Source organism: Tachypleus tridentatus, chromosome 13 (genome assembly GCF_004210375.1).
Source record: "Tachypleus tridentatus isolate NWPU-2018 chromosome 13, ASM421037v1, whole genome shotgun sequence".
Classification (NCBI taxonomy): Eukaryota; Metazoa; Arthropoda; class Merostomata; order Xiphosura; family Limulidae; genus Tachypleus; species Tachypleus tridentatus.
Genome location: NC_134837.1, coordinates 212,933,788 through 212,948,445, shown reverse-complemented (window position 1 = coordinate 212,948,445; position 14,658 = coordinate 212,933,788). Strand labels below are relative to the sequence as shown.

Here is a 14,658-nt window from a genome sequence, read left to right as displayed (position 1 = left end):
AACAACTTATTATATTCTCTGATTTTAGATTATACCAGTCAAAAGCTAATCTAATATAATAATGGGATTTGACCGTTACTCTGATAATGCACTCACGGACCCAAAGTGCTGAGGGTGATTTTGCAGCAACTGGAAGCAAAGTAATACCTTTTAAGAATGCTTGTCGTATAAGAATCTCAAGGGCAAAAAAAAATAAAAGCCTATATTTCAGCCGCGGCATAACGGCTCATAGAATGGCTATGAGTGCGTTGTTTTTTTCAAGTATAAACTTTTACTCATATATCCATATCGTGACTGATTTGAGATGCAATTACAGCCTTGGCTATTTAGAATATCCTCTTGTTTAACTTTCATTTAATATTATGAATGCAAGTTTAAGATAATCGTTCATAATTTATGCAGCATCAAACGTTTAACAAGTCGTCTTCCTTTACACTCTGTGAAGTTTAGTGTCCGCTTTCATGACCTCATTTTTAGACAATATAAAGATTCGAGGTGGAAGCTTGTTTGTTGATTTGTCCCATAAGAAGACCGCCATAAAATTTCTTATTGACACTAATGGTGACCTCTTACTGGGATAAAAAGAGGACATGAGGTATCGAGGCCTAGTAGAATATTTAACTTTATTCAAGAACCACTTTATTAATGAGTTCCTGAAAACACTAAGACTTGTTATGTTTTAAAATGGACACTGAAAGTCAACTACGTTTCACTTCAAGTTGAACCATAATTAGTAACCTACAGAAGGCACTGAAATTATGTAGTACAAGCCCAATTACAAACTAATTTTGCATTGTCTGGTAATTCGAATTCCGAGTTACACAGATGAAAACGTGGGCGTTTTCTACCGCTAAATCCCATGTATTATTCTTTAGTATATTCCTATTACCTTAGGTTAAACTATTATGGTCTTTTCAAAACTTCCTAAGAACTATAATTATTTGTTATTACAAGATTATAACGATAGCGTCAAATAAGTAGTTAAAGTTGGGACATCTGGAGTTTGGTGTCAAGTAAAACTCGCCAATTGTAGTACAAACAGTTGTGTAATTGTCATGAGATTATTTAACCCAAATATTATGTTGGAACGTGGGAAAAATTGTGTACGTTTACGATTTAGTAAGTACCTCAATCACAGCTTAGTAGAGTACAACAAAACCAAAAAAATTTGCTTTTGTCCGTTTTGGCATTTGTGGCAAAGTTACTAATTTTGAACTAATAATCAGAGGGAAAGCTGCAATCAGTAGTTTCTTTCCTCTATAAACACTAAGGGATTGGCGCTCTTACAACGTACTCACAACTTGAAGTATTATTTGTTTGTTTGCTTTTGAATTTCGCGCAAAGATACACAAGAGCCATCTGCTCTAGACGTCCCTATTTTAGCAGTGTAAGACTAGAGGGAAGGCAGCTAGTCATCACCACTATTGGGCTGCTCTTTTGCCAACGAATAGTGGGATTGACCGTTACATTATAACGTCCCAACGGCTGAAAGGGCGAACATATTTGACGTAATGGGGATTCGAACTCGTGACCCTCAGATTACGAGTTGAGTGCCTTAACCTCCTGACCATGCCGGGCACAACTTGAAGTAAGGGGTATATATTGTAGTGCTGCACGTATTCAAACCCAGCTCGCCAGAATTCCATCAAATTTAACTATTTATACTCACTGAGCTTGTGACTACCTGTTATAAGTCTGTATCAGAACATAATATTTTGTTTAAGTTACCGATTAAGAGTTTAGAATTCAATATTAAACTAGGTTTTTTGTCAGTGTTGTGGTAATCATTCCCTCCAAAGCTTCTGTTTTTGTGTGGAATGTGTTTTATCTTCTACTGGTTTTTGTGATTCATCTATTTTAAAACTTTTTCCCATGCACACAAATCTGTTATTTTCGAGCTTGTTTTTTATTAAATTTTTAAAATAAAAAACAAAAAGATAATTAAAATAATTTAACCCACAAAACCAAAAGTTCTGGTATAATTAATCACATTGGAAAGTAAACCTGAAAAAGACTGCATAATAAATAAGTATAAACCTCTATCGAATGTGCAGAGAGAAAGGAACATTTCACTCTTGTTTTTTTCCCAATGCAAATCGTTTCGTTTGTTCATCTGAAATGATACCACATGTGGTAAACGACTACGTCATAGGCTCATGTTGGTCAAGTATATCCCTCCATAATTTGGAACTGCGAATTACCTTGACCGAATAGCAGGACTGACTGCCACTCTTCTAACGCATCAACCGCTGAAAATTCGAAGCATGTCTGGGAGCACCTCATCTCGAACTCGAGACCTTCGGTTCTACAGTTCGATACGTTAACTAAAAGGCTACGCTCGAATAAATTTAAATGCTTTTGGTCATTTCGTTTAGACAAATTAAAAGCCTCGTCACATTTAACGAAATATGTTTTCTTGTGAAAACTAACGGATTTCTGTTAACTTATTGACCCAATTTTTAAATTAAGACTAAAAGCTCCTACATTTCCTCAGCAATCCTGTATCGGAGTTGACATTGGCTCGGAGAACCCGCATTAGACACTTGTCGAGTCAAGATTCTAGGCTAAATTCACTCAGATTTCATCATATGGTTAAAAAAAAGTGTTGACCAAAGGGTCACACTGTTCTCTATATGCAGATATATCTAGAAAATAATGTCACGTTCCTCATCTCTAACTTTTAACAGTTTATCTCTGTTTTGTTAACGGGTATAGTAGAGGTGATATCATCTCACAACCGATGTTCTACTCGTTACAGAACAAAACTGTTTCTTTTCCGCCTCCTCTGTCTTTTGTTTTGTTTTCGAATTTCGCACAAAGCCACTCGAGGGCTATCTGCACTAGCCGTCCCTAATTTAGCAGTGTAAGTCTAGAGGGAAGGCAGCTAGTCATCACCACCCACCGCCAACTCTTGGGCTACTCTTTTACCAACGAATAGTGGGATTGAACGTCACATTATAACGCCCCCACGGCTGAAAGGGCGAGCATGTTCGGCGCAACGGGGATGCGAACCCGCGACCCTCAGATTATGAGTCGCACGCCTTAACACGCTTGGCCATGCCAGGCCTTCCTCTGTCTTTATCAAACCCTTAAACTACTCTAAAGAGTTGTGAGAAAGCTACAACTCGTGTTAAGACTAGAATGAGATTTGAGATTCAAAAACAAGCAATTTATGTGGTAAATAATTCAATTAATAACTTGATTATCATGATTAGTGTTATTACTCATTCATGACGGACTTTCATGTGTCAAGAAGAAAATAATAAGTTTAATTTCAGTTACTGAATTCTGCAAATATCTCTTATTTTGATCTTTCCCTCTGTTACTATGGTTAAGAATACAAGAAATAATGTTGTTGTTGTTGTTTTTTAAGAGCAATGTCACAATGGACTACCCGCCGTGTCCATCGGAAGGAATAGAACCCCGAATTTTAGCTTTGTAAGTTCATAAACGTACCGTCGTTTCATCGCGGAACACTCGAAATGTCTCCCGCTGGGTTACAACGGTAAGTCTTCAGACTTATAACGCTAAAATCAGGGTTTTAATTCCCCTCGCTGGACACAGCAGATAGCCCTATGTGACTTTTCTATAAGAAAAACACATACACTCGAAATTAGCCTATTACTCACAACGCTGAGATCCGAGGCTCGATTTCCAGCTGTGAAGAGAGCGCAAACATATATATATATATATAATCCATTCTGTATCTTTACTCCTTTAAGAGTCGCAAATCGGCCCCGTATGGCCAGGTGGTTAAGGCACTCGACTCGTAATCTAAGGGTTGCGGGTTCGAACCCCGTCACATGCTATCTTTTTCAGCCGTGGGGGCGTTATAATGTGACGGTCAATTGCACTATTCGTTGGTAAAAGAGTAGACCAAGAGTTGGCGGTGGGTGGTGATGACTAGCTGCCTTCCCCTTAGTTTTACACTGCTAACTTAGATACGACTAGTGCAGATATTCCTCGTGTAACTTTGCGTGAAACGCAAAAACACACACAGTTCTCTTAGTCTACATTAATGGATGCTTATTTTAGTTGTTTTTTTAATCACCGAGTTATAGCAGATCCACCCAAGGCTGTACTGATATAGAACTTATTCTATAATGATATATAACACTCGCACCACTCGTTTATTTTTAATACTCACGTAAATATCAACTCTAATTGGCTACGCAGGAATATCGTGTGTATTGATATCTGTCTTTTGAAAAACAATAAACTTCAACTATGTATCCAAACCAAACGCGAAGAGAGACAGAGAAAGATATCTAGTATATCCAAAGTCAAAAGTCAAGGTCATTACTACCTCGGTCAATGTTGCTTTGTGTTTGTAAAATTGTTATTTTGATTTGATTTGTTATTATATGAATGACCTTTTATAAAAGGCCACAATTCCTTCTTGTGTTTAATAGAAAACAAAGCGTATTCGGTTCATTTGGACTAACGCAATTTTCATTATTTCGAAGATACTACACGAATGTCAAGTTTTACAAATGTACAAGTTATATGCGGTCTGCACAATACATATATGACAACTTTAACACAAGCATAGATGTTACAACTTTCACACGCATGTGTGTTTTGCATAATGATTTTGACAGGTAACTATAAACTGCAGGTCCGAACAATACGTTTGTTTATCGTAAACGTATATTACGGGCGTTATAGAAATGTGCATTACACACACACTACAAGTTTTACGTGTATGGGCATCGTACAGGTTTGTATGGTACGTATATATAAGCATTAGATTGGTGTATACATGATAGAACCATACAGCAAGACGCTGTTTTCTCTTTCCAGCCCTAACCCTAAAAACTGACATAATACTAACTACCAATTGTGAAAAAGTGGGTCAGTGAGCCTGGCAAACCTGAGTTCTTTCCCTTCCCACCTATAAACCAACAGAAGGGTAAATAAAGAATCTGATGAAGACACTATATAACCCCTCCCCCTATAATATCACACAAACAGAACTCTCTTGGAACACATGTAGGTCACTTGGTCTCAAATATAAAGAACTGAAAGTCACTTTATGGAGAAAACTCTTGTGGCTACAGACGACTCTCTGTGTCCAGTGTCTGGGATTCACTTGGCATCACTGTTTATTTCTTTCCGTGATCAACCGGACGCAAGGTTTGGTTTAACATTCATCCAGGACTCCTCTTTTGGGGAAAAATCTCGACTGGAGAGTTGCGACTAAACATCAATATATTTTTTATTACTTTAGTTTCAGGTAAGCAACTTATTGAGATTATTAAATATCATATAAGTTTGCAGTAATTTTATTTAGTTTAATACACTAACAACAAAATCGTGCTTTATTCACTAGATTGTTTTTATGTATCTGGCAATATCTGAAGAAAATATTTAGTTATAAGATAAAATCTTTGTACTATATGGTTTGTTTGGCTTAGAGCAAAGCCATATTTGGCTGCCTACTGTGTCCACGGCGAGGAATCGAACTCTGATTTCAACGTTATACGTCCTTAGACTTATTATTGTCCAGAGGAGGACCGTACAATATGGACATTTTATTCCCGGATATATCTTGTTACAGTTTGTAGCCTAAGTTGATACACATTACCACCAACCAACTAACGCACAAGGATTTTATCTTAGACATCAAAGTCTTGACAGTTTTAAATAAAACGTTAGTTTCTTAGGTAGTATATATATATATATAGGTTAAAGACTGCATGTTCTATTTCACCAGAGGTGAAGTCGAAACGAGAATCTATGACTTAAATGTGTAATGCATTCTATGATTGGCCATTTACTCTTTGCTGTGGACTACAGTTTCACTTGTTCAAAGCTCATCAGCACAGCTTGGGTTAGCAAATAAAAAGAAAGTTAGGTTTCTTATTGGTTTAGTTTAGTTCATTTTGAATTTCGTGCAAAGCTACATGAAGGTTATCTGCGCTAGTCGGCCATAATTTTAAAGTGTAAGACTAGAGGGAAGACAGCTAGTCATCATCACTCACAGCCAACCATAGGGCTACTCTTTTACCAACGAATAGTGGTACCGACTGGTGCGTTCATTATCAAGTTAACTGTAAATTGTAATAAAATATAGTTTATCAGTAAGTAAGCCCAAAATTAAACTAAACGAGAAAATGACTTAGTAGTAAGTATGAAGGCTTATAACACTAAACATCAGGATTGGACGCCAGCAGTGGGTGGAGCACAGATAGTCCAATGTAGCTTTCTAATTAGAAAGAAGCAAACCAAGCTCCTACGTGATCAATAATGTTCAAAATCATCAAATCCTAAAAAAAATATTAATCACTTAATTATTTGAAAAGTCTTTCAGTGGTATGTCTGTGAACCAGAGTACAGAGAGTCCTTTTGTGTAGCTTTGTGCATAATAGCAAAACAAACTTATTTTGAAAAGGAAAAGATAGTAAGAAGAAAATTGGTTTGGTTTTAAATTTAGTGCTAAGATACACGAGGGCTATTCGTGCTAAGCCATCCCTAATTTAGCAGTGGAAGACTAGAGGGAAGGCAGCTAGTCATCACCGCCTAACGCTAATTATTGGGCTACAATTTTACCAACGAATAGTTGGATTGACTGAAACATTATAACGCCCTCACGGTTGAAAGGGCGAGCAATGTTGGTGTGACGGGGATTAAAACCCGCAAACGTTAGATTAATAGTCGAGTGCCTTAACCACCTGCCCATGCGGGGGCCACAAAGAAAAAATGGAAATCTACACTTTATAACAGAAAATTTGTTCCTACTCCATTATAACACTGGTTACAGCTATTTTGTTTGCATTTGAATAACTATTTCACTCAAATAGTATTTAATTTCGAATGTTTCAAGATTTATATAAAAGTTCATTATTTTAAGATATATTATTTCGTTGTATTTTGTATTTTCACAGAGAAAGAAAATTAGGTTAGATTAAAAACTGTCGTATATGACTTGCCACTTGAAATAGGCCATATAAGGCTTATATATAGGTTTTAGTTGAAGACTGTACTCACCAGATTTTAATATTTTTCTGACAAGCTACTTGAATTAATGTTAATTAATAAGCCTACATCGTTGCGTGACAGCTTAAAATGTGTTTCAACCAAAATCAACTATACCAACGAGCCGTGAGTTAACAAATGGTTAGAATTATTTGACTGTGAATTCCAGGATTCATGGTTCGTAGCCCCTTGCCGCAGATACTAGCTCCCCAAGTTTGGGGCGCAGGTACAATAAAACAGCAACAGTCAAATCGCAACATTCGGTCAGTAAAGAGTAGTCTAAGAGTTTAGTGATGGGTGTTGTTGCCCACCTGAATTACCATCACGGCTATTGAAACTAGGTTTCTAGCGATGTAAGTCAGTAGACATACCGCTGTGTCATTGGAGGACCCCTTCTGACCTATAAGTTTAAAATTATGGACGCCTGTTTGCAGATAACCCTATACGCGAAGTTCTAAAAACAAACCTATTCTCTGCATCGTTTTTGTACCTAAAAATAGAATAAAAAAGATACAATCACTGCTTGGCCGATCAAGCGAAACGAATAGAGATTATAGTGGGGGAAAAATAACCAAAATCGAACAAATTATTGCATGATATATTTTATTAAACAACTGAACCGTCTAAATGTAGAAATAGTAAAATTTTAAAAGCACAAGATGTTTACAGCGCCATCTATTAAGTCTCTGTACACACACATACTTTGGTGACTGGGTCACTGGAACCACGATTTTTCTTTCCACCCGAATGACGACCTTTCTCGTGACCGTAATATCTGTACAAAACTGTAAGCATAACAATGCTTAAGACTGTATATATTTAACACCACCTACTGAAGTTAAGTTGAGAACGAATGACCATTTTTGACCTTCAAAATTAGCACAGGAAACGACCTTTTTATCCGCAATTATCGCAAAAAACCCTCAACCATTGTTTCTTCTAACTCGAGAGGTGATTATTTAATACTAAGTTTAGGACCACCTTGACCGGAACCGCAATTTGGAAATAATTTATTGTGGGACTTGTCAAAAGGAGATATTTTGATATGGTGTTATCTTTCAAGATTACAATGCGCATTTTCTTTAATACTGTTTGTTTGTAATTAAACATAGAACTACACGATGCTCTGTGCTATGTTCACCATGGGTATCTAAACTCACTTTCTAGCGTTGTAAGACTTCGGACATACCGTTGTGCCACTAGAAGGTTGTACATACATGCATTTGACCTACTTACAAATTGTTTCACTTTCGATCCAAAGTGGCGTCACGAAAAAAGTTATAAAATGTATTTTTTTGTATATGTTTTCTTATAGCAAAGCCACATCGTGCTAACTGCTGAGTCCACCGAGAGGAATCGAACCCCCGATCTTAGCGTTGTAAATCCGTAGACTTACCGCTGTACCAGCGGGGGACTAGAAGACTGTAATAATAATAATAAGTGTTTTTTTTTTCTTATAATAAAGCCATATCATGCTATCTGTTGCATCCACCGATGGGAATCGTACTTCTTATTTTAGAGTTATAAATTCGGAGACTTACCGATGTCTCAGCGGGGGACATAATAATAATAAAAATAATTATATAAAATATATAATTATTCTATATAATTATATAGATATATAGGCTTACAAAATGCTATCAAGTTTTTAGTCTGAGGAACTTTATTGCCGAGGGTCTGTTTCTAAATATTTAAAATACCCTTAGCTTATCATGATATTTCTTGTACAAAGTTTGGAAACAGGTTATGATCGGTTAATACAGGTGTTAGTTATATTTAATTATTTGTATAACTTTGTGCTCGTCAAGAAACAATGAACAAATTCGCCTTATACGCGAGACCCAAAGATGTATTGTTGAAATTAATAGATATGAAAAGTTGAATTGCATACGATAATTATTTGTTATCTAACGAGATGATGTAGTTTCGAAAGAGAAAATATTGAGGTTGTCCATACATCTGTTTTCTTTGCAATATTTTTTGTTTCAGAATTAAATATAGATGGCGCAAATGAACAGAATGAAGATCCATTCATTGTTGCTACTGTCTTTATTTATCGGAGTGAGTACATTTTTATTCTGTTATTCTAATGAGTACATACGTATGTTTTTAGTTTTAAAATTTTGTCTTAAAGGAGAGTAGGTTCGTTAGCAGATGTACAAATCTACCACCTAATGGCAAGACTGTGCAAGGTAGATCCATTCACTCTAGAAATAATTTGAGGCTTTTTTGAACGTTTAAGGTTTAATTTGTCGTTGAAACATATTAATAAGTGTAGGTTTGAAAGAAAATATGACTTAATGATTTTCATAAAATATGTTTTCCACTAGAATAACCTATATATGGGGTATATTTTTAATCCTGCTAAATAAGTTTTCCTTTCGGCTATGTTTTCAATATGAAAATAAATCAACTGCATCAGTTTGTTCCAGTATTCTAAACTGATATATTTTATTCTTGTTGTTATCGTTTTAACAAGAGAGACTTAAAACCAGTGACGACATTATTATTATTTAATTAACCTCGTCACTTCTTTAAAAAAAAAAGCTGCAGTTATATATCTTAAAACCAGTGACGACATTATTATTATTTAATTAACCTCGTCACTTCTTTTAAAAAAAAAAGCTGCAGTTATATATCCTCAATAAATATTCATTTTAATAATATTTTCCTTAATATATTTTAATTAATTCTCATACTGACTTGGATTACTTTGAGATCAAAGGTCAAAGTGCAAGGTCTCGGTGTTTCATTAAAATATTTTAATTAATTCTCATACTGACTTCGATCACTTTGAGGCCAAAGGTCAAAGTCTCGGTGAAAGCTTGGGAAGACATAAACGACACAACTGCATGCAAGTAGGTCGAGAGGATATCGGCCAGTGTTTCTCAAGAGGTGAGTCGCGGAAAGGCTTAAGACTAGATGAAGATGTGTTGAGAAAATGTTGCCAAAGAGAAAACAAAACAAAACGCAAACTACATAATACCTCGCTAATTACAAATTAATGTTACTTGCACGAACCCAGGATATAAACTGTGAAACAATAGTCGTTTATAATTTTCTGTTGTGGGCCGCGGGAAATTTCTTCAAGTTTACATGAGCCGTGTTTATGGAAGGACCGAGAAACGCTGAGATAGAATAGAACACAGTGACTATTGACTTGTACGTTTTTCCCTTTTCAGTCCACGTGGGCACGCAATCCACGGAGACTAGAAGCTAGAGAATCTCAGGTTAAACTTGACCGCTTCTTATCGGCTGTAGCTCAACGACGAGGTGGCATCTCGAGTAGACAGGTCAACAGAGGTCAAGTGGAACCTGCGACTGCAGCCCAGACTCCTGTTGGTGACACACAGTTTCTTCCTCAGTTACCCACGGGCCTGATGGCTCAAATTGTTAGTATTGAAGTCCAATGCCAGAAAGAGTCCATGAGTATTAAAATCGAATTTAGTCTTCCATTCAATGGCATCATTTACTCTAAAGGTTACTTCAGGTACGTCACTAGTCAAATCCAGTAATGAAGATAATATAAAGATATCTGTTGTCTTGTAACTACATATATCTCTAATTTTGCTGGTAAACATGATCCATTTACCCTAAACATGTTTTTGATCTAGTTGTTACACATTAAAATCACTTTGTAAATAAATGAATAGCCATACTTGGTGGCTGGTAAACATTTTTTTTTTTTTTTTTAATTTCGCACAAAGCTACTCGAGGGCTATCTGCGCTAGCCGTCCCTAATTAAGCAGTGTAAGACTAGAAGGAAGGCAGCTTGTCTTCACTACTCACCGCCAGCTCTTGGGCTACTCTTTTACCAACGAATAGTGGGATTGATCGTAACATTATAACGCCCCCACGGCTGAAAGGGCGAGCATGTTTGGCTCGACAGGGATGCGAGGACCCTCAGAGCAGCTTGGCTTCAATGACTTTACTCGCGCAAAGCCACGCTATCTGCGCTAGCCGTCCCTTTTAGCAGTGTAAGACTAGAAGGAAGGCAGCTTGTCTTCACTACTCACCGCCAGCTCATGGGCTACTCTTTTATCAACGAATAGTGGGATTAACCGTAACATTATAACGCCCCCACGGCGGAAAGGACTAGCATGTTTGGAGTGACTGGGATCCGAATCCGCGACTCTCAGGTTACGAGTCGAGTGCCTTAACCACCTGGCCATGCAGGGCCTCTTTAGAAAAGGAATTATAAAAAAACCCTGAGAGTAGGAAATTGTTATTATTATCGTAATTAAATTATCGTCACAAATTTAACGCCTTTCGTTGAGAGGGCGGTAAGTTTACGGACTTATAATGCTAAACTCGAACCCTCTCGAACTGGTGGACACAGTAATTAGTTTTATGTGGCTTTGCTTTAAAAACAAACAGATACATATTTAACTTAACCGTACGCCCTTCAATGGCACAAAGTTATGTCTGCAGACTTACACCGCTAGAAACCGAGTTTTGATACCCGTGGTGGGCAGATTACAGATAGCCTATTGTGTTGCTTTGTGCTTAACTTAATCGTACTGTTCTAAACAAATACCTGTTAAAGACTTTATTTGCGAAGAGAGGAAATGTCTTTTAACCTTGTTTTACTTATATTAACCTCTTGTTTTTCCGTTTGTTTGTAGTGACAGCAGCTGTCAGTATATAGCGGCCAACAGTGGAAAGTCCATATATGAGTTCACGGTTTTTCTGGACCGTTGTGGCACCCAGTTCATAGATCAGTTCAGTCAGGGTGGTCAGGCCTACCTAGAAAATACCATCATTATTCAGAACGAACCTAGTTTTCAAGAAATCTGGGACACTGCTCGACACATTCGCTGTTTGTGGACTGGACAATTTGAAAAGACTGTTACCTCAAGCATCAATGTGGACATGCTAGACATCGTGTCCATCACATACAGTGGAGATTCAGTGGACAGTTACATGGACATCCAGGTTGGGCGTGGACCATTTGCTGCTCCAGTTAATGGACTGGTCAAAATAGGTGACACACTGACCGCAGTAATTTATGTCTTGGGCACGGATGATTTTGATGTTCATGTGAAGAGCTGCATTGCCCATGCTGGTGATGTCACCAAGGCCATTCAACTGACTGACGAACGTGGATGCGTTATAAAGAAAAAATTAATGGGTCCTTGGCAGAAAACACGATCAACTGGTAATTCTGGTGCTAGCATTATCGCTTATACCTTTTTCCAAGCCTTCAAATTCCCAGACACTATGGAACTGTACTTAGAATGTAATGTTGAAATCTGCAAGTTCCAGTGCGAGGACTTCTGTCCTGAGTATCCTCAATCACTAACAGCGAGACAGAAGAGAGAAACTAGTGGAAGAGACCAACGTGTTTACAAAGACAAGGATGGCATAGTGAGGACATCAAAGCGTGTAGAACCTGTGAGATTACTACGTGGTATTCAAGTTGTTGCTCCAGAAGACATCACCTTCACTGAAACAAATAATGGGACCTTAACCCTAACTGCTGGACATCAGGCCAACGTAAAAGGAGATTTCTGCATCTCAACTCCTAGTTTTATTGCAGCCTTAGTGGTCATCTTAATCATCCTGCTAACTTCTTGTTTAATGACCGCTATTCTGTGTGTCCGAATCCGTAACACTCTAAGCACTCCTTCTTTGTCCAATTTACACGCATATTCGCAAAGGGACATCATTAGTGGACTTGAAAAATAGTACATTTCAAGTGACGTCGATACATTTATTCAAAGAAAGAAAATCGTCTGATTTGAACACAATCTACTTACTGTCTTTAATATTAAGTAGCTGGAGTATTGTATAAAATAAACGTTTTTATTTCCAAAGTAATTACAAAAAAAACTAAAAATATTCAAATTTTAGTGAAAATAACAAAAAAAATAAATCATATGCTAAGCCTACTGCAAAGAGTTTAAAAAATCTAAATCAGAATAATAAAAAGAGAAAAATAACAAGTTATATCTCAGTACATAAAACAAGTATTTTGAAAATATAATGTTCTTGAAGGTGTTGGTTATTATGAAGAAATATTTAAAAAAAAATTTGTTTGTTGATAAATAACAGCCTAGATACACCAATCAATATAACTGACTTTCTCTTCTAAGTGTACTTAAACCAAAAGCTTCAGCCACAAAGTTTGAACCAAGAATTTCGAGAAAGAATGTTCGTTGCATAGTTCAGAAGCTAACAACAACAAAAATCATAGTTGACTTCTGCTATCGGAATCTGAAGAAAGAGGCTGGTGATGGGAAAATATTTAGATTGTTTATTATGTTGAATAATTTCACGATTCAGTTGATTTGTATGTTGACTTTATATCTATGCATTATATAAGGAAAATAGAAGCAGAACAAGATAAGACCTCTACCGGTGAAAAATTACACTTATTTGTGATTATATTCTTCATTATATATATATATATATGTGTGTGTGTGTGTGTGTGTGTGTGTGTGTGTATACAGCAATTATTACTAATGTAGTTATATACGAATTTAAAATATTCTTCTATCGAATGCATATAACTTGTTTAAAAAGTTTAAAGCAGCTAATTAACACTTTTATCCACTGGTTTTAAGTTTATTCAAAACTAATCGAACACTTACAATTTCTTGACCTATTATTTTATTAAAAATTATCTTGACAGTTTTAATAGCTTTGTTATCTGTTGGCCATTAATTTAAGCCCAACCATTTGTAATCAGTTATTGTATATATTTTAATACATTCAATTTTTATGTCCCGCTTTCTGAACTCACAAATACGAATTTGTACTACGATCAGGCTTAACCAAACCTAATTATCAGGTCATACCTTAAGCAATGTTCGATTTTAGGTTCAGAAAGAGAGAAAGTATTTCAAACGTTTTTAATGTTATTTAACCAATAGTGTATGTTCCATTATTATTAACTACTTCCTGCTCACGATTCTCAAGCTTCTGAATGTCACTTCTATAAAATTGTTTTGGTTGGAGAAAAAGAACGTAGAGAGGGTAGTTTTGACAACTTCATGTGTACCAAGCTTTTTTCTATCAAGATAGTTCTACAAACTTTGGAATAGATGATAATCAGATGGAGCAAGGTCTGGAGAATCAGGAGAATGCGGAAGTTTTACACAGTATAGTTCTTCAATCTTTACAGATCTGATCCTTGCTGTATGAGGCTATGCATTATCCTGGTGTAACACAACACCTTTACGATTGAACAAAGCAGGCCTATTTTCTTTCAGTGTAACATTCAAGCGTTCCATCTGTTGACAATAGAAATCTGATGTAATCGTTACATTGAGTGGCAGCAATCCGAACAAGAATTTCCTAGGGAGAAGGTCCGTTTTGGGTTGTGTTTTAGCCAGTTTATCTTCGCTGAGTCACTGTCTGTGGCATTTAACATTTTTATAAAATATCCATTTTTCATCTCCAGTCACTAACCTGTCCAAAAAAGTGAGTTGCGTTCACGAGAGTGCAAAGAAGCGCAAATGCCCACTCTTGCTCTAAGGTTGGCTTCTTTCAAATTATGGGAGATCCATTTTCCAAGTTTTAATACCTTTCCAAACTGTTGCAGATGGCGGTGAACTGTTGAATGGATTGAAATAAGCTTCTGTGCTAGTTCTTCAACTGTTACAGCACAATCTTCATAAAATGCAGCCAGTAGTAAGTCATCATTAAACTCCACATGACGACCTGAACGTGACGCAT

General features: G+C 36.6%; 1 protein-coding gene across 2 annotated transcripts in view; it reads left to right on the top strand.

Moving 5' to 3' along the window:
• LOC143238378 (uncharacterized) overlaps positions 1 to 14,356 on the top strand; it is a 29,665-nt gene extending 15,309 nt beyond the window's left edge. The window contains exons 1-4 of one of the 2 annotated variants that reach the window (XM_076478528.1): positions 4,906 to 5,236; positions 8,968 to 9,039; positions 10,161 to 10,468; positions 11,604 to 14,356. In XM_076478528.1, the coding sequence (XP_076334643.1) occupies positions 8,980 to 9,039; positions 10,161 to 10,468; positions 11,604 to 12,666 (1,431 nt within the window). In that variant the 5' untranslated portion in view covers positions 4,906 to 5,236; positions 8,968 to 8,979 and the 3' untranslated portion in view covers positions 12,667 to 14,356. Of the gene's footprint in view, positions 1 to 4,905; positions 5,237 to 8,967; positions 9,040 to 10,160; positions 10,469 to 11,603 lie in introns of those variants that run through there. The other variant, XM_076478529.1, reaches the window with a different exon arrangement.
• Positions 14,357 to 14,658: the final 302 nt, after the last annotated feature.